This window comes from Chelonia mydas, chromosome 7 (genome assembly GCF_015237465.2).
Source record: "Chelonia mydas isolate rCheMyd1 chromosome 7, rCheMyd1.pri.v2, whole genome shotgun sequence".
NCBI lineage: Eukaryota > Metazoa > Chordata > Testudines > Cheloniidae > Chelonia > Chelonia mydas.
Window position 1 is genome coordinate 102,919,050 of NC_057853.1, and position 21,995 is coordinate 102,941,044.

A 21,995-nucleotide genomic window follows, 5' to 3' on the forward strand; every position below is an offset into this window, starting at 1 on the left:
GTGTCTCATTGAATGTTATCTTAACAACTGTAACTATCAAATGTTAAGGGCAGGATTCTGCTCTGTGTCAGAGTACTAATCATTCTATGCTCCTATTCTCATAGAGCTATTTCATTGCTATTTCTGTGCTGAGCTGAATGAACTTTGAAAGCTGAAGAAAATTCTCACATACACACACATTAAAATGGCTTCTGTTAAAGATTTGTTTCTGAGTGAGCATTAGTCTTGATCTTGTTTTAGTTGTCTAGAATGCCCATGTGAACTGGCTTAAATGGCTCTAATGTAATGAAATTCCTGCTGAGTAGGAAAGCTACAACCAGTAATTAAGCATTACTGCTAACTAGAGCTCTGTCTGAGCTGTTAATCAGAATACTGAATATTAAAATCCCCCCAAAATGCTAAACAATGCAAAGTGCTTCTCATATCTACTAAGACATTATACAGTACTTGTGTAGTTAAGTGGGTTGTATTTAGGCTTGGCAGAATTTGTTCTTTATTATTTTTTATAATTTCAATGTTTATTTTTAAGCTTTTTTCAGTTTCTTTTTATTTTTAAATTTTCACAGTTGCAGGAAATTATGGGGGGATCAGACAATGGGGGATTAGACAATTATTTAATGACAGTAGACATTGATTCATAAAGTTAAAGCTTTTTAACTATTAAAACACAAATTGCCAACATTATGTCAAAGTAAATATCCTTACATCAAACTGAGTTCTCAAGCTGAGTTCTTCTTTCTTTGCCTATCTGTATATTGCTATTATCACTGAAAATACTGTTTCATCAGTTTCTGTATGCATGGTGAAATCAATGTTTACTGACATTTACTGATATAAATCTAATTCTTCCAAGCTTAGTTATATTGTGCCATATGACTGCTAGACAGCCTCTCCTTCTATACAGATCTGTAGATGTGGAATTTATACAGGAATGTGGATGTTTGTAACAAACTATGCAGATTGAGAACTACCAATTTCTAGGTACTGAAGAAAGTCTGGCCTAAGTGTAAAACTATTTTGATCATTACATATATGCAAATGAATTGATGGACATTCCCAATTTTTAGGTATCAGCAGTACTGTGTGATGATGAAATTATGCTGACCATTAAGCCAGGTGAACATGGATCTACATACGGAGGAAATCCGTTAGCCTGCCGTGTGGCTATGGCAGCACTTGAGGTATGTAGGTTCTAGCTAAGGTTTTGAAATTCCAGGGACAACGTTAAATTTGATAGGGTTAGAACGGAAAATTGCTTATGTTTCAATGATACACTTTAGCAAAAGTCGATGTGTATAAACAATGGAGAATAATGACTTCAAAGTTTTACTAAATAAGCAGCATTTCTAGTGGTGCTGTCCATTTGAATTCTAGGTTTAGATAGGAATGGAAAACTGATGGTAGCTTACTATAATTTATATATATTGACTGACTGTTACAACACACATTCTGAAATAACTGCTAGAAATTTATCTACTTTCTGTTAATTTTACTGTTTTAAAATTCTTAAATATTCCAATATAAAAAAGTTGGGGATGATAATGCTTTACATATCAGCTTTGTCTAGTGGAAGACCAATATTTCAATGGCATTATTTGGAGTTAATAAAATAACATTCTCCTATGCCATTTTTAATAAAAAAGCTTCTAAATTTTGTCATTATAATAGACTAACATCCTTCTACACACTAATAAAGTTAGTTTACTCAAACATCTGTGGTGTCACAATTCAAAACAGATGTTGTTACAATATCATGTCAAGGAATCCATGTTTTAAGAATTATTTAATGTAAGTTTCCCACTAAATCATGAAGCTTTTTTTTTTTAAAGTATTGTCCAATATATAGATTGTGTCTTCGAAGAGTGTCCACCTGCTTGTGTGGAGTTTTTAAAAAAAAAAAAGTGAACGTAACAGGCAAAAGAAGGCAGAGTTTAGATTAAAAGTTCAGAGCAATCCACAGCTTGTCTGCATGAAGTATTAAGGACTCCTAACGTACAGTAATCAGCTTGGATGGTCAGCCTCCACCATGACTTTTCTAGCAGATATGTTTTTTTGTACCCCAAAACTAAGTGCTGTACTTGGTAATATATTTCATTTTTATACGTACCAGTATGGTGTATTCCACCTTAGCAGAGAGACTGAAACAACCAAAAAGCCCTTCAGATATCTTCAGCTTCAACTTCTTTTTAGGTGATTGAAGAAGAAAGCTTAAGTGAAAATGCAGAAGCAATGGGCAACCTATTAAGAAGTGAGCTCATGAAGACTCCATCAGACATTGTGACCTGTGTAAGAGGAAAAGGATTACTAAATGCTATTGTTATCCGTGAAACTAAAGGTAAGAAAACTCTCAACCAGTTGCAAAGCCAAAGTGAGTGACAGGTTTTTAACTTGACTTGCAGATATTGCGTGAAATGGAGGATGAGTTAATTACAGCACCTTGGGTTTCAAATCATGGCTAACTCATCTTACTCTCCAGTGGCAGTGTCTCCACACAACTGTATGTTTCTGACAAGAGATACTTTTCCCTTCTAGTGTGTGTACTTTCAAGCAGAAAAAGCTGGTTAGTTTATGTCACATCAACCATTGTAAATTGCCACAGACATGACAAATGCTAAACTATCAAACCAATATAGGCAACAGACATCACACATCTTTATCACTGTCAATAAACACCCTCCCAGCTAATTGCCCAAACAAAACTGGATGGAACAGATAGAGATGTCGTTTGTACTGTGCCCTGAAAGTCAATCCCAGCCACACACAGAGGGAATAGCTTTTAGAGTTGAAGGCACACTATTAGCATGCATTGCTGCTGTACTCCCAGGTTGTCAGTCCTGGAATAAAGAGATAAAGTGTCACAAATGAGTACAATGAGGCATTGGGAGGGGAAGAGATGACCCCTGAGAAAAATCAGTTTCCAGGGACTAACACCTTGAGTTGCACCTGAAAATGGCTTAAAAGCCAGTGCAGAATACAGAGTAGTGCTGTCATATGCTCTCATTAATTTTTTCTGCTGATTCTGGTCCTGTTGCTTTCTGTGGTAAAGTGCTGCAGGGAAATACTGCAGTTACCTTGGTAGTTTTAAGACCTAATGCACTGATTTAGGTATATCATATGCACCTTATTTGTAACCTCTGTTCAGCCCTCCTCCTCTCTCTTTCTCCACTTTGTTTATATATAGATTTTAGCATCTGGGCACCTAAAAATTACAGTGATTGGGAAGGAGGAGAGGGTCTAGATGGATAGTAATCTCATCAGAGCAAGGGATATGTGTTTTGTGGAGGACAAAACTTTTGGATGCTCCATTCCTGTCTGTTTTATGTCTAGCCAATATAGTCCAGAATAAATTGTATCTTATTTCTGTGTCAGGTTCTCAGTAGCAGAAAACCTATGCTGGAGATAAAATATGGATATGCCACTGTCCCATGTGTGCAGTCCTAACATTTACCTGGGAAGTAGCTCATAGCTGGCCACTCCATTTAAGATAAAGAACACTGCGTATGTAATCTAATTACTGTACTGCCAGACAGCAGAGAGGCTGCAGTCTGGTACCACACACTACAAGTTAACATGGTGACATTTAATATGCTGTAGCATAATTTTTTTTTTTTTTTTTTTGGCTTTAGACTATGATGCCTGGAAAGTGTGTCTGCGGCTTCGTGATAATGGACTTCTCGCCAAACCCACACATGGTGATATCATCAGGCTGGCACCCCCACTTGTGATCAAGGAGGATGAAATCAGAGAGTGCATTGAAATCATTCATAAAACCATTCTGTCTTTCTGAAGACATGTTGTTTCAGCACATCACCTTGGGTCAACTAGCAGATGCATTTGAAAGATGTGCTATAAAGACCCCACTCTAAAAGCAAACATCCACTCCCGTATATCTTAAAGGACTTATACTTCTAAAACTTAGTTATGTTTAGGTATTTAAATTTTAATGGATCAGAAGAAGGTAAATCATGACTCTGAAATTTCCAATCTCTTGTGACTATTTGCAAATGAAGAAGTGAAGCTATATTCAACCAATTATGTACTGTATGCTTTAAGTTAAACTTCTTGACAGGAGTCTGTATGTAGACATCTCTTAAATTGCTGAAGGTCTCAGCCAAAGTTTAATGTGTAATTTACACATATTTTAATAATAAACATTCCCTTTTGTATAACTGCACAAAGCTTTGTATTTGGAATTTTATCTCGCTTGATGCAGTACTTGTAGGACTCAATCTCTTGCTGTGGACGCTACTGGTTGTCATGCCGAGAAATCCTGGCTCCCATCCTCAAAGCATCAAGAATAGCATAATTTTTCTGTTCTTCTTTTGCAATTTATAAAAAGGCATCTAACCATAAAGGTTTGATAAACTGGATGTTCTACTAGTAAATGTGTCACGGACCAGCTTATACTCTGTATGTAAAATCTCTTGAATGTATGACAATAATAGACATTGTTTTCAAGAATGTGATCTCAGTGTTCCATTTTACAGATTGTGAAACCAATCAGTGTACAGATCTTGGTTTGCCATTCTAAAACTGTTATCCTTCTATAATTTGATGTTTGTTTACATTAAAATAAATACATCTTCTATTAAGAAATGTCCATGTTCAATTAAAACTGTCAATGTATTAAAAAAGGATTAGTCTAACTTGAACCTTACAAGAGCTTTTCTTAGTAGCTATGGCCAAGTAGCTCCTTCAGATTAATGAATATCCCATCTGTTTGCAGCCACCTTAACACTGGAGGTTTCTGCTTTACTTTCCTTCAGGCCTAGTGTTTCTAATCCTTCCTGCCTTTTGGAAATTGCTGGGTATAGTATTAAACACACACATGTGATAGTCACTGCTAATCTTTCACTAGGATACTCCTTGGTCCTGGTTAATCAGTCTCCCTTCTTTGAGTGCTTGTTCATGTCAATTCCAATCAGGTGTGTATGCGCCGCATGTAAGAGAGATGGGAGATTTTTCCCCTAGCAGTACCCGTAGGGTTGGCTTAGGCGACCCCTGAAGTTGTGCATTCTTGGCACCCAATATAGGGCCCTGCCGACCCAACCCTCCCTCAGTTCCTTCTTACCGCTGGTGATGGCTAGCTGGAACTTCTCTCGCTTTTGTAAGCGCCTTTAGCACTGTCCCACTGTCAGTTGTATAAAGTTAGATTATTAGTTAGTAGTATTAGTAGATTCTCTACGTTTCTATGGTGGGGGTTCCCCCCCTCCATTTTGTTCCCCAACACCAGGGCATGCCTCGGTTGCCAGGGTTCAAATCATGTGAAGTCTGCAGGAAATTGATGCCGAAGAGTGACCCGCACACTTCTTGTTTGAAGTGCCTCAGCGGGAGTCACCAAAAAGACACATGCTGCATCTGCAAGGAGTTTCGGCCGAGGACCCTTAAGGATCACGAGAAGAGACAGAATTCTCCTCATGGAGGCAGCCATCCATCCACAGTCTAACCCCGGGTCGGCGGAGCCCATGCTGAGCGCTGCCTCCTCTGCATGCAGCGCATTGGCACCAAGAAACGAGACTAAGAACTCCTGGCACCAACATGGCGGTGAACATAAGACTTCTGGCGGACAGGTATCATTCGTCCCTGACGCCTCTATGCCACTCATACTGGATTACCTTCTCCATCTCAAGCAGCAGGGGCTATCCATGTTGTCAAAGGTTCACTTGGCCACCATCTCTGCCTTCCATCCAGGAGCAGAGGGCCGGTCAGTGTTCGCCAACCCTGCGGTCAGCCATTTCCTCAAAGGTCTTGACAGGCTATACTCGCAAGTCAGACAGCCGGTCCCAGCTTGGGACCTCAACCTGGTCCTTTCCAGACTGATGGGGCCTCCTTTTGAACCCGTGGAGACATGCTCCCTGCTCTACCTCTAGAAACGCCACCTTATACGAGTGGCAATAGCCTCAGCCAGGAGGGTGTCTGAGCTCAAGGCCTAACATCAGAACTTCCTTACACCGTCTTCTGTAAGGACAAGGTTCAGCTCAGGCCTTACCCAGCTTTCCTCCTAAAGGTTGTCTCCCAATTTCACATCAACCAGGACACCTTCCTCCCAGTGTTCTATCCTAAGCCGCACTCAAGCGGTAGGGAGCAGAGGCTTCACTTGCTGGATGTCCGCAGAGTGTTAGCCTTCTACATCGAGAGAACAAAGCCATTCCAAAAGTTCATCCAACTATCAGTGGCTGTGCCAGACAGAATGAAAGGTCTTACAGTCTCCTCTCAATGAGTTTTGTCATGAATCACTTCCTGCATCCGAGAGTGCTACAACCTGGCAGGGGTAGTTGCCCCTCCGATCACTGCGCACTCCGCCAGGGTGCAAGCCTCTTCAATGGCGTTCCTGGTGCAGGTACTCACCCAGGAAATATTCAGAGCAGCGACATGATCCTCCATACACCCTTTCATCACACATTATGCAATCACCCAGTAGGTCAGAGGTGACGCGGCCTTTGGTAGAGTGATACTCCAATCGGGGGACAACTCCGACCCCACCTCCAGAATTTAGGCTTGTGATTCATCTGATTGGAATTAACATGAACAAGCACTCAAAGAAGAAAAAATGGTAACTCACCTTCTCATAACTGTTCTTCAAGATGTGTTGTTCATGTCCATTCCAATACCCTCCCTCCTACCCATCTGTTGGAGTACCCGGCAAGAAGGAACTGAGAGGGCGTCGGGTTGGCAGGGCCCTATATTTGTTGCCATAAAGACACGACTCCAGGGGTGCCCTGGCCGACCCTACGGATACTGCTGGGGGAAAAATCTTCTAGCTGTTGTGCACATGGCATGCGCACAGCAGATTGGAATGCACATGAACAGCACATCTCGAAGAACAGCAGTTACGAGAGAGCGAGTAACCGTTTTTTCTTGGACTATGTAATGCAGTTCCCACTGAGGTAGGGCAGTGGTTAGTCAATGCCATGCATCTCACGCTTTAAAAAATTCCTTTCTCAGTTTGCCCAGTGCAAAGACTTCCTACTAACTATGAACCAGGACTACTAAATAGTAGCAGAGTATATAAAAATGGTGTACACGGATCTTGCAAAGGCAACATTAAGTTGGTGGTTATTTAGGGAAGTGAACAGGACTAGAGAACCTTATGCTGGCTCACGATGTACATTATTTAGGAAAAAGGGATGGGATGAATATCAGCTGTGGATGAGTAAGAATGAGAGTGAAGCTTTCCTTAAAGGTGAATATGTATTTGAGAGAGAGAGACATAATGGTGATTGTTGGGTTTGGAGATAAGGGACAAAATGCCAGAAGGTGTGGCTTGATGTCAATAGCACTTAGAGGTGCCAGATTACCAGGTAATATAAACAGGGCTAACGGTATAACAGAAAGAAAGTGGTATATAATCCATGACTGACTAAGTCCCTTCAAAAAGTAAATCATGGAGCCTTGTAGCACCATGGAGAGTAGGTGGAAGCAGGACCTTGGATTCCTATAAATCTTAGTGACTTGTGTGTTTGTTGGTGTCAGATGTTTTTATTAAAATTAAGCCCTTTTATCTCAAGTCTGATCCTAGAGCCTAGCACAGAAGTTTACCTTCTCCATGCATCATATTCACTTAGTAACAAACATAACACATCCTGCCTTTTGTTTAAGGCTCTCAGACCTGCTATCATTACTAAGCTAGTGCTATAAACATACTTGGCAGGACATCCATACAACTTGGGGAAGAAGGAAAGCAAACTAACCCCATCTCGGTTCCTTTTATTTAAAAGGGTGGAGACGGTCAAGATGTTGGAGAACCTCCCATGCAGAGAGGATATATTCCATTCATCATCAATAAAAGACTCGGGAGGGTGCTCCAGCAAGATAGTAGCAACAGTTAGGATGACACTAGGACATATCAAAATTCCTTCTCTCCCCTCTCCCCCACTACTCAAAGGGGTGAAGTCATAATACGGTTAGACTTCCACCTACTCTGGGTGTGTGCGCATGCGCACTATGGATTTTTCCCTTGGTAAAATTGTTCTCTCTCTGCTTCTCTTGTTCCTCCTTTAATAGGCATAGCTGTAATCTCTCCAGTTTATGGATATAAATAAATAAATAATGGATCGTCTTGTTTTTAAAAAACAAAACAGAACAAAAAAGCAACCCTCCTGTTTCATTTTCCGGAATTTTAGTTTGGTTTAGAAATTTTCTTCAAGGTGGTTCTTATACAAAAAAAGCAGTAGACAACGAACCTGTTACTTTACCTCTTCCTTCCATAAATTCAATGTCTGAGCATGTATGCTCCCTTGACGTATTCCTGAGGCATACTAAGCCTATGCCATAGGCCACTCTGCCACACAACATCCTGAACGTGTTAGAAGTGTCTATGGTGGAACAAACCCTCTTATTTGTATTTCAACAGCAAAGTTACTGGCTTTGATTTTTACTTCAGTTAAGGAGAAAAACATGAGGGAAGGGAGCAGAAGGAGACTCCGCTGGTTGGAAGGCATGAGATGCACTGTCCTGAGATGGGGGGTTCCACGACCACCACTCCCAAGAGAAGGAGGCGGGTGGTGGTGGTCGGGGACTCTCTCCTCCGGGGGACTGAGTCATCTATCTGCCGCCCTGACCAGGAAAACCGAGAAGTCTGCTGCTTGCCAGGGGCTAAGATTCGTGATGTGACGGAGAGACTGCCAAGACTCATCAAGCCCTCGGATCGCTACCCCTTCCTGCTTCTCCACGTGGGCACCAATGATACTGCCAAGAATGACCTTGAGCGGATCACTGCGGACTACGTGGCTCTGGGAAGAAGGATAAAGGAGTTTGAGGCGCAAATGGTGTTCTCGTCCATCCTCCCCGTGGAAGGAAAAGGACAGGGCAGGGACCGTCGGATCGTGGAAGTCAACGAATGGCTACGCAGGTGGTGTCGGAGAGAAGGCTTTGGATTCTTTGACCATGGGATGGTGTTCCATGAAGGAGGAGTGCTGGGCAGAGATGGGCTCCATCTTACGGAGAGAGGGAAGAGCATCTTTGCGAGCAGGCTGGCTAACCTAGTGAGGAGGGCTTTAAACTAGGTTCACCGGGGGAAGGAGACCAAAGCCCTGAGGTAAGTGGGAAAGCAGGATACCGGGAGGAAACACAGGCAGGAACGTCTGTGAGGGGCGGGCTCCTGCCTCATACTGAGAAGGAGGGGCGATCAGCAGGTTATCTCAAGTGCTTGTATACAAATGCACAAAGCCTTGGAAACAAGCAGGGAGAACTGGAGGTCCTGGTGATGTCAAGGAGTTATGATGTCATTGGAATAACAGAGACATGGTGGGATAACTCACATGACTGGAGTACTGTCATGGATGGTTATAAACTGTTCAGGAAGGACAGGCAGGGCAGAAAAGGTGGTGGAGTAGCACTGTATGTAAGGGAGCAGTATGACTGCTCAGAGCTCCGGTATGAAACTGCAGAAAAACCTGAGTGTCTATGGATTAAGTTTAGAAATGTGAGCAACAAGAGTGATGTAGTGGTGGGAGTCTGCTATAGACCACCGGACCAGGGGGATGAGGTGGATGAGGCTTTCTTCCGGCAACTCGCAGAAGCTACTAGATTGCACGCCCTGGTTCTCATGGGTGACTTTAATTTTCCTGATATTTGCTGGGAGAGCAATACAGCGGTGCATAGACAATCCAGGAAGTTTTTGGAAAGCGTAGGGGACAATTTCCTGGTGCAAGTGCTAGACGAGCCAACTGGGGGGGAGCTTTTCTTGACCTGCTGCTCACAAACAGGGAAGCATTAGTGGGGGAAGCAAAAGTGGACGGGAATATGGGAGGCAGTGACCATGAGTTGGTTGAGTTCAGGATCCTGACGCAGGGAAGAAAGGTAAGCAGCAGGATACGGACCCTGGATTTCAGGAAAGCAGACTTCGACTCCCTCAGGGAGCGGATGGGTAGGATCCCCTGGGGGACTAACATGAAGGGGAAAGGAGTCCAGGAGAGCTGGCTGTATTTCAAGGAATCCCTGTTGAGGTTACAGGGACAAACCATCCCGATGAGTCGAAAGAATAGTAAATATGGCAGGCGACCAGCTTGGCTTAACGGTGAAATCCTAGCGGATCTTAAACATAAAAAAGAAGCTTACAAGAAGTGGAAGGTTGGACATATGACCAGGGAAGAGTATAAAAATATTGCTCGGGCATGTAGGAATGAAATCAGGAGGGCCAAATCGCACCTGGAGCTGCAGCTAGCAAGAGATGTCAAGAGTAACACGAAGGGTTTCTTCAGGTATGTTGGCAACAAGAAGAAAGCCAAGGAAAGTGTGGGCCCCTTACTGAATGAGGGAGGCAACCTAGTGACAGAGGATGTGGAAAAAGCTAATGTGCTCAATGCTTTTTTTGCCTCTGTCTTCACTAACAAGGACAGCTCCCAGACTGCTGCGCTGGGCATCACAACATGGGGAGTAGATGGCCAGCCCTCTGTGGAGAAAGAGGTGGTTAGGGACTATTTAGAAAAGCTGGACGTGCACAAGTCTATGGGGCCGGACGAATTGCATCCGAGAGTGCTAAAGGAATTGGCGGCTGTGATTGCAGAGCCATTGGCCATTATCTTTGAAAACTCGTGGCGAACGGGGGAAGTTCCAGATGACTGGAAAAAGGCTAATGTAGTGCCAATCTTTAAAAAAGGGAAGGAGGAGGATCCTGGGAACTACAGGCCAGTCAGCCTCACCTCAGTCCCCGGAAAAATCATGGAGCAGGTCCTCAAGGAATCAATCCTGAAGCACTTACACGAGAGGAAAGTGATCAGGAACAGTCAGCATGGATTCACCAAGGGTAGGTCATGCCTGACTAATCTAATAGCCTTCTACGATGAGATTACTGATTCTGTGGATGAAGGGAAAGCAGTGGATGTATTGTTTCTTGACTTTAGCAAAGCTTTTGACACGGTCTCCCACGGTATTCTTGTCAGCAAGTTAAAGAAGTATGGACTGGATGAATGCACTATAAGGTGGGTAGAAAGTTGGCTAGATTGTCGGGCTCAACGGGTAGTGATCAATGGCTCCATGTCTAGTTGGCAGCCGGTGTCAAGTGGAGTGCCCCAGGGGTCGGTCCTGGGGCCGGTTTTGTTTAATACCTTCATAAATGATCTGGAGGATGGTGTGGATTGCACTCTCAGCAAATTTGCGGATGATACTAAAGTGGGAGGAGTGGTAGATACGCTGGAGGGCAGGGATAGGATACAGAGGGACCTAGACAAATTGGAGGATTGGGCCAAGAGAAACCTGATGCGGTTCAATAAGGATAAGTGCAGGGTCCTGCACTTAGGACGGAAGAACCCAATGCATAGCTACAGACTAGGGACCGAATGGCTAGGCAGCAGTTCTGCGGAAAAGGACCTAGGGGTTACAGTGGACGAGAAGCTGGATATGAGTCAGCAGTGTGCCCTTGTTGCCAAGAAGGCCAATGGCATTTTGGGATGTATAAGTAGGGGCATAGCGAGCAGATCGAGGGACGTGATCGTTCCCCTCTATTCGACATTGGTGAGGCCTCATCTGGAGTACTGTGTCCAGTTTTGGGCCCCACACTACAAGAAGGACGTGGATAAATTGGAGAGAGTCCAGCGAAGGGCAACAAAAATGATTAGGGGTCTGGAACACATGACTTATGAGGAGAGGCTGAGGGAACTGGGATTGTTTAGTCTGCGGAAGAGAAGAATGAGGGGGGATTTGATAGCTGCTTTCAACTACCTGAGAGGTGGTTCCAGAGAGGATGGTTCTAGACTATTCTCAGTGGTAGAAGAGGACAGGACAAGGAGTAATGGTCTCAAGTTGCAGTGGGGGAGGTTTAGGTTGGATATTAGGAAAAACTTTTTCACTAAGAGAGTGGTGAAACACTGGAATGCGTTACCTAGGGAGGTGGTAGAATCTCCTTCCTTGGAAGTTTTTAAGGTCAGGCTTGACAAAGCCTTGGCTGGGATGATTTGATTGGGGATTGGTCCTGCTTTGAGCAGGGGGTTGGACTAGATGACCTCCTGAGGTCCCTTCCAACCCTGATGTTCTATGATTCTATGTCCTCAGTTGCTTTCTTTCTCCACTTCATTTTGCAGTAGCTACTGCTTGTTTATTCCCTGTCTCTTTCAACTTTCCGTCAGCAGATGGAGCCAAAAGCTCAGTTTTGTGCTGAAAGCAAAGTCATGGGTGTAGCATTAGTGGAAATTGTTCCTATTTTGGGCTTGCTTCTGATCTTTGATAGAGCCGGGAAAAGCCACACAAACACCACTGCATCTGTGTGTGCTATGCAGGCAGAGGGACTTAGTGTATGGTGAGGTAGTGAAGCTTTGTATGGATGGGGCTGTGCAAAGGAGACTAATTTAGGTACATTCAAATTGCCACTGTTTTACAAAATAGGTCATTTAAAAAGTATACTCTAAAAAGTGCAAAGAAAATTACTTGTAAGACTTCTCAAAGTAAACTCATAAGCGCATTTTGGGTTTTCTTATTGCATCCTAGCTTTATAGGTAGAGGAGATTTTTTTTAAAAAATCAATCAATCTATTCCTCCAGCAAGGTGGAATTATTCATCAGTGTGTTATTCTCCCCCATAAAGATTACTAAAAAATACTGTGTGATTCATACCTGTCAACAGGCTATAACTAGGGAAATCTTGGAAGAAAAGTAGGTCTACTGAAACACCAACAGACCCTGGTTGTCAGCATGTGGGATCAAACCAGGGACCTCAGTGCATGAGCCGTTACTGCGTGAGCTAAAAGCCATATCATGCTTAGCTAAGGCTGTAGAGCAGACTCATTAACCTCTCTTTAGGTGGGACAGAACACCACACCCAGGAGGTGTGTGGGTTACACTACACCTTTTAATAACACAGAAATGCAGGGACCGGGGGACCTTTTTGTGAGATGAAGAGGGCACACTTATAAATATTTTGTTCAAAAGAATGGGACTGGCACTCCTAAATCAGGACAGTTAGCTTGTGGGGATGTAATCTCCGTGTCTGATTATTACAAAGTATATGCATCTGTGTGACTGTCCAATCCAGTGATCTACTGGAAAATATTTTTTACTATGTGAAAAGGGATGTTTTACGTAATGTACGCTCATCCTACGGCAGGAAATGCAGAGGAGGAGCTAATGATACCAGCAATGTTCTGCAGTTAAAGAATCCTAGTCATAAGTCACTTGTGTTTTAACAGAAACATGGCAAAACTACTGAGACCTTACTATGTGCCTGGAGTCTCAGCATCTGTGCCAGATGCCAGACAGTAATTCCTTTTTAAATTTTCTTTCCTGTACTGCAAAGCACTGTGGGAACTGGACAGCTATAAAGCCCTACTCCAAAGGGAGTTTAGACACTCTGAGCTAGATGGGGTCAAGGACGAATTGCTTGAGGTTGGGTTGCTTCTTGAAAATGCTCCTTTGTTTTTCTTCCAAATACTTGTAAACATGCTTTTTCTTTCATACTTTAGGCAGCTGGGGTTTTCATCTAATAGCCTATCATGCTGACAGTAACACAGACCAGATAATACTGGCCTGTAGTGAATTCTGTTGATGTGTATGGAAAATCCCTCTTGTTGTTCCTCTTCCCTAATCTTTTGTCTGTCTTTATGTGCATAAAGTGAAGGCTCACACTGAGGGTTCTTTGGGACAGTGACTCTGCTGGCTGGAAAATGCCCAGCACATTCGTGGTACTATCATAAATAAGACTGCAGCTTACTCCTATTCACCTTGCTCATACAAGGAGTCCCATTAATTTCCCAAGGTTTAGGCTACATAACACTCCTCAGGAATATGAACCCTAAAGATAACACAGTGCCCAATAGTGTAATTTAACCATGTTCAAACTTTCACCTCTTTTCTAGTATCCTACAAATCATAGGGACTATTCTAAAGTTAACTCATTTATTCAAAATGAATAAATATCTTAAATGAAAGGTGTAAAGAAAATTGTAAATAAAATTTAGCTTGAAATAATTCAGAGTAAAAGGGTATATGTAAAATTAGTGTTGTTCTAACATACATCACTGCTACTAGAGGTGGGGAAAATAAATATGCAAGCTGGAAAACACTTTAGGAAATCTAGTCCATCCATCTGTCATATTTCTCCAGAGTAGGCACTGAGACTGGGCTTGCTTGGTGTGGGGAGAAACAGGAACTGGCCCCACAGTAGTAACTGTGATTAGCATTATGTATATAGAAATAATCTCTGGAGGAAACAAGAACTTAAATAGCCTATCCAACCTGGGCAGGCTCAGGTGCAATATCATTATCTACATTTTCCATAGCATACCCCAGCAATATTGTATCCCATAGTTGGCCAGTATAAACAGCAACAGTTAGTTTTTCAGCATTATAGGCGTGACCAGCCTCATTGAGGATACTGCAAAGTTTGCTTCATATTTGTAAAGTGCTCTGAGATCTTAGCATGAGATACACTTCCGTAGTGCTTTGAACTATTACTAAATATATTTATGGTAACCGCTGTTAAATTATATCCCATTGGTTGGGGATATTATTTCTTTGCTTCGCTCAATGGGTTATAGGTATCAGGGTTTGTTTTCTAGCATTCCCTCATATTTTTTCTTTTGACTTGTCCCCAAGTAGCAATCAGAGAGTAGCTGGTTTGCACAGACATTAAATATGAATTACTTGATATTTCAAAAGCTTTTGTTTTTTAAAAATGTGATGACTATCACAGTTTCCCGCAAAGGGCACTGTTTTCCACACTGATGGAAGCATAATATCTGAGGGAATCATAAAGACTTCAGCTATTATCTTGAGCTCTGATCAGGCACACATTTTGTCACGAGATAACGTCATAAAGCTTATCCAATCTGATTATAACTGTGCATCCTTCCTTTGAACACAGTCTTAAGCAACAAAGATAAAATATGTTCCACAGGGATCCCATGTATTCTGTCATCCCACGTGGACGTAGGATGAGGATTTTGTATTTATTTGTATATTCATGTGAAGTGTTATCTAGATGCAGAAGCCCTCAACTTTACATGCTGTGTGTCAAATGTGAAACACGTCATAAACACAGCTAAATATCCGGCAGAAAATCAGTGGCCATATTGTGTTACAAATGGATAAATTCATAAATATTATGATGGAAGTTGAGTGAACCTCATTGGTTGGTGTGATACATTCCCTTCATTCGGGATAAGTGTGAGAGCAGTTTACCTATTTTTTGGAATAACATAGCTGATACAATGGAGGAGCCACTGCCCGAAACACAGAGCAGGCCTCATGCAAGACGAGTCAGAAACTGAGCTATGCGCACAGAGGCGTTTTGTTAGGCGTTGTTTGATGGAGATGTATCTGTTCGTTAGTAGAAGCAGGCAGAGACATGCATCCAAAACCCAAGCAGACAGCAATATAAAGCATCGGTAACTTTGCTCTCAGAGAGAGATAACAGTTTTTTAGGCAGAGTTATAGTTGGCTTAGAACGGTGAGCAAAGAAATGGTTTCCTGCTGTGTTCAGGGCAACAGGATTTTACAAACATTCTGTGTAAATAAATGGGATTGAATCAACCAAATCCCTGACATCAATTTCTCCTCCTAACGGAAAGAACCTGCAAGATCCCAAGTATTGCCTCACTGCTTTGGGCAAAAGGGGTAGCTATATGTTGCACTTAGACATCAATTTCCATTCAAAGAGCCCAAAGCACTTGCAAATATTAATCATTTTTAGACTTCCATGTGAGATTGGGAAGTATTAATCATTCCCATTTTACAACTTGGGAATTGAGGCATAGGGAAATTAAGTGACTTGCTGAAGGTTACAGACAAAGTCTGTGTCAGAGACAGGAATGGAACCTAGATCTCCTGCCTCCTCTGCCTTAAACACAGGGGCATCCAAGACGAAGGCTGAGCTTGTGGTTAGGACTCTGGTCTGAGACTCCTGAGATTTGGGCTCAACACCCAGCTCTGATGCAAGCTTTCGATCTAACTTTTGGCAAGATGTTTAGTCTCTCTCTGGCTCAGTGTCCCATCTGTAAACTGGGGCTAACGATACTTCCTGTCTCCCTGCCATCTGCCTGTCATGTCTAATTAGATCGGAAACTCTTTGGGGCAGGAACTGTCTTGTACTATGGATACGTTCAGTGCCTGGAACAATGGGGACTCAATCTCATTTAGGGCCTCTAATAGAAATAATCATCACGTAAACAGTGCCAGCGTGAATAGGATTGAAATCTGTTTTTATTGCCATGGTATTAAAACATAGTCTTCGAAGGAGAATAGTCAGAAAAAATAAAGGACCAATTAAACAGTATCGTGAACAGGTTCTTCTCCATTGGCTTCAATAGCATTGTGTCCTGCTACAGCAGGGCTGACTTCGTCCCAGAGGGAGGACAAATCTGAGCATGAACCAGAGCTATATAAGTAGGTGATTTTGTATTGTCTGAACAGCTTGCAGTAAATGTCACACAATCTGAGGAGAGGCAGAGGAATGAGGTCTTGCTGATACACTTCCTGATCTCTTATACTCACATCTGCAGGGAACAGCTCCTTCCTATCAAGCTTCGTCACTTTTAGGCACTGTGAGAAAAAGACTGATATTTGCATGCTAGCTGGACTGTGAACAAAGCAAAGGTTTGAGCTCCTAGTTCTGAAGTTAACCTTCAAAAGCATAAAAATAAAAACGAGATTAAAACCATCCCAGGCAGGCATTCCTGTGCAGAAAATCAATTTCCAGGGATGATATCTGCATTATGAAAGACATTAGACCAGTGGTGGGCAACCTGCGGCCCGCGGGCTGCATGTGGCCCATCAGGGTAATCTGATTGTGGGCTGCGAGACATTTTGTTGACTTTGACCATCTGCAGGCATGACCCCCCCACAGCTTCCAGTGGCTGCGGTTTGCTGTTCCTGGCCAATGGGAGCTGCGGGGGGCCGTGCCTGCGGATGGTCAACGTCCACAAAATGTCTCGCGGCCTGCAATCAGATTATCTTGATGGGCTGCATGCTTGCTCACCAGTGCATTTGACTGATGCAGATAGTGGCCTTCCCAAGTACCCGTGCTTCTTGCTAGAGAAGGAGATAATGCAAAAATGAAATTCTAAAAGCATTCTCCTGCACGCCCTTGTGTGAAGATGAACTGAAAGTATTTTATTAATGCAATTACTACTACATGGTTCCTTCCAAGATGATTATCGCCAGTAATAATTCCTTTCTTACATCTGCAGGCATGAGTCGTAGAGATGCATAGCCATTTGTTAACTATGCCAAACAATTTTAATTTCTTAGGAATTGCCTTTGTTGCATAGGCAGGATGCATTTTGTTTGCTTTTTGTTCATCAGGCAGTTTGTCAGCACAGGCTCTCTCTTTCTGTCTCAGTAGTGGATACTCTCCTGGGTTGGCAGGTTAGCCATGGCCTACCCAGTTTTGAATCAGATGCATTACAGTTTTCCTTCACTGGTGTCAATCAGTTCTGAATGTTCCTTTCCATGTCAGTTTCACCTGCCCACTTCTTGATAGGACTAGCATGGACAGAGTTTAATTGTACCTGCTGAGTTAGTGATTGTAGTGTGAATGTCTATCCTGAAAAACTATAGGGCTCTAGCTGGTGGCACATCTAACAGATCAGCTGGTGCATGAACAAATTTCAATTTATAAGCCGCAACCCCGATTCCAGTCCCTCTTGTTTTTACATTCAGATACCGTACTAAGGATCCTATTCTCTGCCAGTCACTGTCATGAGTGGTTGCATAGCCATCCCTATCGGGGTGGAGGGTGACAGATATTAGGGTGGTACCATATTTTGAACCCAAGAATGAGTCTTGCTCTGCCAGTACCACCATAATGCATTCTGTGCTTGTTTGCAGAGAGTTCAGCGTTATGAAGAGACAGGAGCACGGGGACTAGCAAAGGAAAGAGTACAGCTGTCAGTACAGATGCTCTCTGCAGACTACACTGTACCAGGGAAAGGGAAGGAGATGGCATAGGGTGAGGAGTGGAACTGGGACTAGGACTGTGGGGATGAGGGGAAGGGTTGGAGGAAAAAACCCTCAAGTGTGAGTCATGGAAAATATCAAATTTCTTAAGAACCACCCAAATTGAGGTAAATTCATGGTCTAAACCTGTGACCCTTCATGAGGGTGGGGAGTCAGGGTGGGATTGTGGTATGGGGTGGGATGCTCTACTACATCTGCATCTTGTCCCAAGATCAAGCCCTTACTGAAGTACTAGAGTCCAGAGGCACATTAGACAAATGCTTTCTATTAGGGACTACATTCAACTGATTTTAATTCAGGATACATGAGTTTGAGCAGGAATGTTTTGCTTACATCCAGGACTCTGCAGACTATTGAGTGGTAATGGGCCAAATCAATAGCAATAATAATAATAATTAATAATAAAAAGATTCTGGCCCTCAAATTCTGCAGTCTCAGAATTGTGGCATTGCCTTGGCCCTGCCCCCCCACAATAAGAAACCCTTTGCTGATGGTATGTGGGCCAAACTTTACCGTTAGTTGCACCATGCAACCCCAGTGAAATGATTTAGTGATGGTTACAGGTGTCACTGATGTCAGAATTTGGCCCCAGTGTTGAAATCCCAGTGACGAATGACCAGCCTTACAAATACATCATGTTATTTACATGCATTTGAGGATCCTGGCCTAAAGAAAATGAAGTAGCCTAAAGCCTGAACATATTTTGGGACAGACCTTACTTCCCCTTTGCCGCCTCTTCCTCATCCTCGCTGTGTTCATCAGCACTTTGTGTCTGGCATGGCCACTCAGATTTCAATTACATATTGATAAAATAACCTGGAAGACATTTGTTTGCATATGTGGCGTGCTGTCTGCATCCCAGCTGCCCATGAAGCCCTGCAGAATACAGCCTCAAGGTGAATGAGATCCAGAGAGAAAAGCAGGGCACTAAAAAAATTTACATGACTGACCTGTTGCCGCGTTCAACAGTCCTTTGCTTTTTGTTTCTCTTTGGAGAGCTAAATCAATGCCATTACACAGCTTCTGTACGAGCACATTAAAATGAATCCTGAACGTGGTCAGCATCTCCCTGAAGCAATATGAAATGGAGTGGATGTGGCAGAGTGGAGACTCGGAGAAGAATCAGTTGGATCAGTTCACTAAAGAGTAAACAATAAACGGCACAGGAAAAAAACTCTGGAATTCTCTGTGCAATTAAGGAACATATGAATGTGCAAACAGACAAATGCTTCATCCAGGATCAGAGGCACATAATGGCCCAATGAAACCCTCCCTGCTGGGTCATCTTGTTATACACTTACTCCAGAGATGATCCAATCGCTCACATATCCCTTCATATCTCTCTGATAACATCTAATTAGGGCCTGATCCGAAGTCATTAGGACTATTCACAAGCCAAAGTAAACACATTCTTAAGTGTTTTGCTAGAGTGGAAGCAGAATGCTCGGCACTTTGCAGCATCAAGCCCCTTAATACACAAGGAAAGCCACTGATTTCTTGAGGCTCCACGCTTTGGAGGATGCGTGCAGACTTGCAAATACTTGGCTGAATGCTTTTGCCTCCCTTGCTACTAGATAAGGGAGTTATAAATCGCCTGGTCTAAATCCTCTTCCAGTAGGTTGGAAACCATAGTGCCAGCCAGGTCAGTTAGAATAAGGGCAGGTTCAGGGAAGTCTTTCAAAAGATAACACCTTGAACAAATCAGAAAACAAAGCAAAAACACCCTGCTGATTAGATTGTTAGCCGTTCAGGGCAGGGATTTGCTCTGTCCTATTTGTGTACTGCACTCAGCCCAGTGGGGTCCTAATCCCAATATAAGTATCATACAAGTATTTAATAAGAATAATAGGGAAGGGCAACAATGCTCATGGAACAGAGGAGCTTCAAAACTTCACAAGCCATTTTGGGAGAGTGGCGAAACTAGCTGGCGCACACAACCCCTTTTCCTGTCATTTAAACCTGGGGCGCTTTCAAGGTTGATTCAAAAAGAGGACAGGACAAGTTAAGAGGAAGCCAGTCAAAGTGCTAGGTTGACACAATTGCTAGGTTGACACATCCTCTTTATAGTACTTGGACTGGAGATAATTTATATTAGAAATTCTCTCTTTGTCTTTCACTTTCCATTAGATTTTTTTTCCACTCTGCCCCATCCCTGCTCCTACTTTACAGTCTCTCCTAGCACAATGTGAATCAAATAATGTCCAAGTTATGGCCCACCTTTTGACTCCACAGGTTTGGGTGAGTTAGTTATTAAGCAAAATAAATTTGCCAATCCTGACTCCTAGAAGTGATTCATAGTTCTCTAACACTGTCCTCTACAGAGGCATGGGTTGAGGTGTTGGGGTATATTTGAGAAGGTGATGTTGAAGAAAAGATAAAGGTAACTGAAGACAAGATTGCTACTTCAGTCCTGCTACTGAAAGCTTTTAAATTAAGGAGGCAGATTAATCACTGAGACAGTATGAAGAATATTAAGACTATGATCGTGGCTCATTTGCTAATTACCTAACTCTAACAGGCAATTAACACTAAAACCACATTACAGTAACATGGATGTCCTTCAGTCCATATTGCTCTATCCCCCAGCCACCATCTTACGATTATCGTTGTATGACAGTAATTCAAACATCTGTTCACAAAAGCATATCTCAGCATATTAAAGCATTTCTCTTCATTCACACATAAGCTGAAGGATTTGCATAGAGATGGGGGAAAAAGAAAGCAATCTAACTTTATCACTGTGGCTTAGATGAGCACATAAATTTAAATTAAAATCCAAAATTAGATGCTGGTTAGAGTTCAAATCAGATTCCTCAGGTGGGAAAACTTTCTCCACTCAAACAGATTTTTCTCTAGCATTGGCCTCCCAAAATAGCAATACGTATATTTTTTTCTGTACCTTAACCACAGATCAGCAGGACACAGAAGAATTGATGCCAACATCTGAAATGGAAAGTCATATTTCTTGGACACCAAACCTTGTCTTTTGCCTACTTACAATGGCCAAAGATCGGGAAGAACTAAATTCCTCTGGTTCTTATATATTTAATGGACCAACTGGTGTATATCAGCACAGATGCAAATCAACTGAGCAAAGTTGATTTACATCAGCAGAAAATATGGCCCAATCTTTCTTGCTGCTGTTAACTTCATTTTCTCCTCTTGACTCTGTTTAAAACCCACCTTCTTTACCATGGCTGTTCAACATACAGCTGCATCCTGAGCTGCTTTTACTCTAATTAATTCTTCTAAGCTGTCCCCAGACAGCCGGGGGCTGGAACCAAAACTCCGGAACTAATCACCTGAAACTTTACAATATTTGGTCCAGACTACACAGCTGGTTGATATTATCTAACTTGAGTCAAACCAATAGTCTGAATCCGAGCACCTTAAACTTTGGGTATGTTTGGACCAAAGAACAAACAAACCAACAACAGCAACATCCTCACTTTCTCTTTATCACAGACCTCAAACTCCATAAAACCAGGTGCAGTAAGTTGGCTCAGATTCATCCCTGGTGTATCTCTATTAAAGTCAGGGATGAATTTGGTTCATTAAGTCTTGTCGGAAAAGTGCCCAGGACCACACACATCATGGAAATGTTGGGAACAATCTTGGGACCTAGATCCTGAAGAAGTGTACAGTCCTTGTGTTGGAGGGTAAAGCGAGGAGTGACAGAGTGGAGTGCATGACCACTGGGTGAAACTCACTGTGTTGGATAAGCACAAGGCCACTGACATCCCAGTTAAATCCTCAAGGACTTCAGTAGCACATAGGCTGCTGCACAGGGGTGAGTTTCGCCCATGAAGAGGAGTATAGAGAAAAGGGCAAGGTGAGAAGGAAATAGTAAGGCTTCCAAGTGGCAAGCGTCCATAGTTTAAGTCCCACAACATTCAGATTATCGCAAAGGGAGTAAGAAACACTGTTAGAAAGAACTACTCAGGCAGGTCCAGACTTCGTTACAACACTCAGTGCAGCTAGCTACACTGAGCCACTGTGTGTGTGTGTCTAGATTATGGGGCTGACCCTGCACCCAGACTTGTATGGCACAGACTCATCTTTGTGCTGGAGCAGGCACCAGGCCCTGGATGAAGAAGAGGCAGATAGTGC

General features: G+C 42.8%; 1 protein-coding gene across 4 annotated transcripts in view; it reads left to right on the plus strand.

Moving 5' to 3' along the window:
- The window catches only part of OAT (ornithine aminotransferase), a 30,973-nt gene extending 26,381 nt beyond the window's left edge, over window positions 1–4,592 (plus strand). For all 4 annotated transcript variants that reach the window (XM_043551320.1, XM_037904115.2, XM_037904116.2 and 1 more), the window contains 3 exons: window positions 1,068–1,181; window positions 2,191–2,335; window positions 3,627–4,592. In XM_043551320.1, the coding sequence (XP_043407255.1) occupies window positions 1,068–1,181; window positions 2,191–2,335; window positions 3,627–3,787 (420 nt within the window). In that variant the 3' untranslated portion in view covers window positions 3,788–4,592. The remainder of the gene's footprint in view (window positions 1–1,067; window positions 1,182–2,190; window positions 2,336–3,626) is intronic.
- Window positions 4,593–21,995: the final 17,403 nt, after the last annotated feature.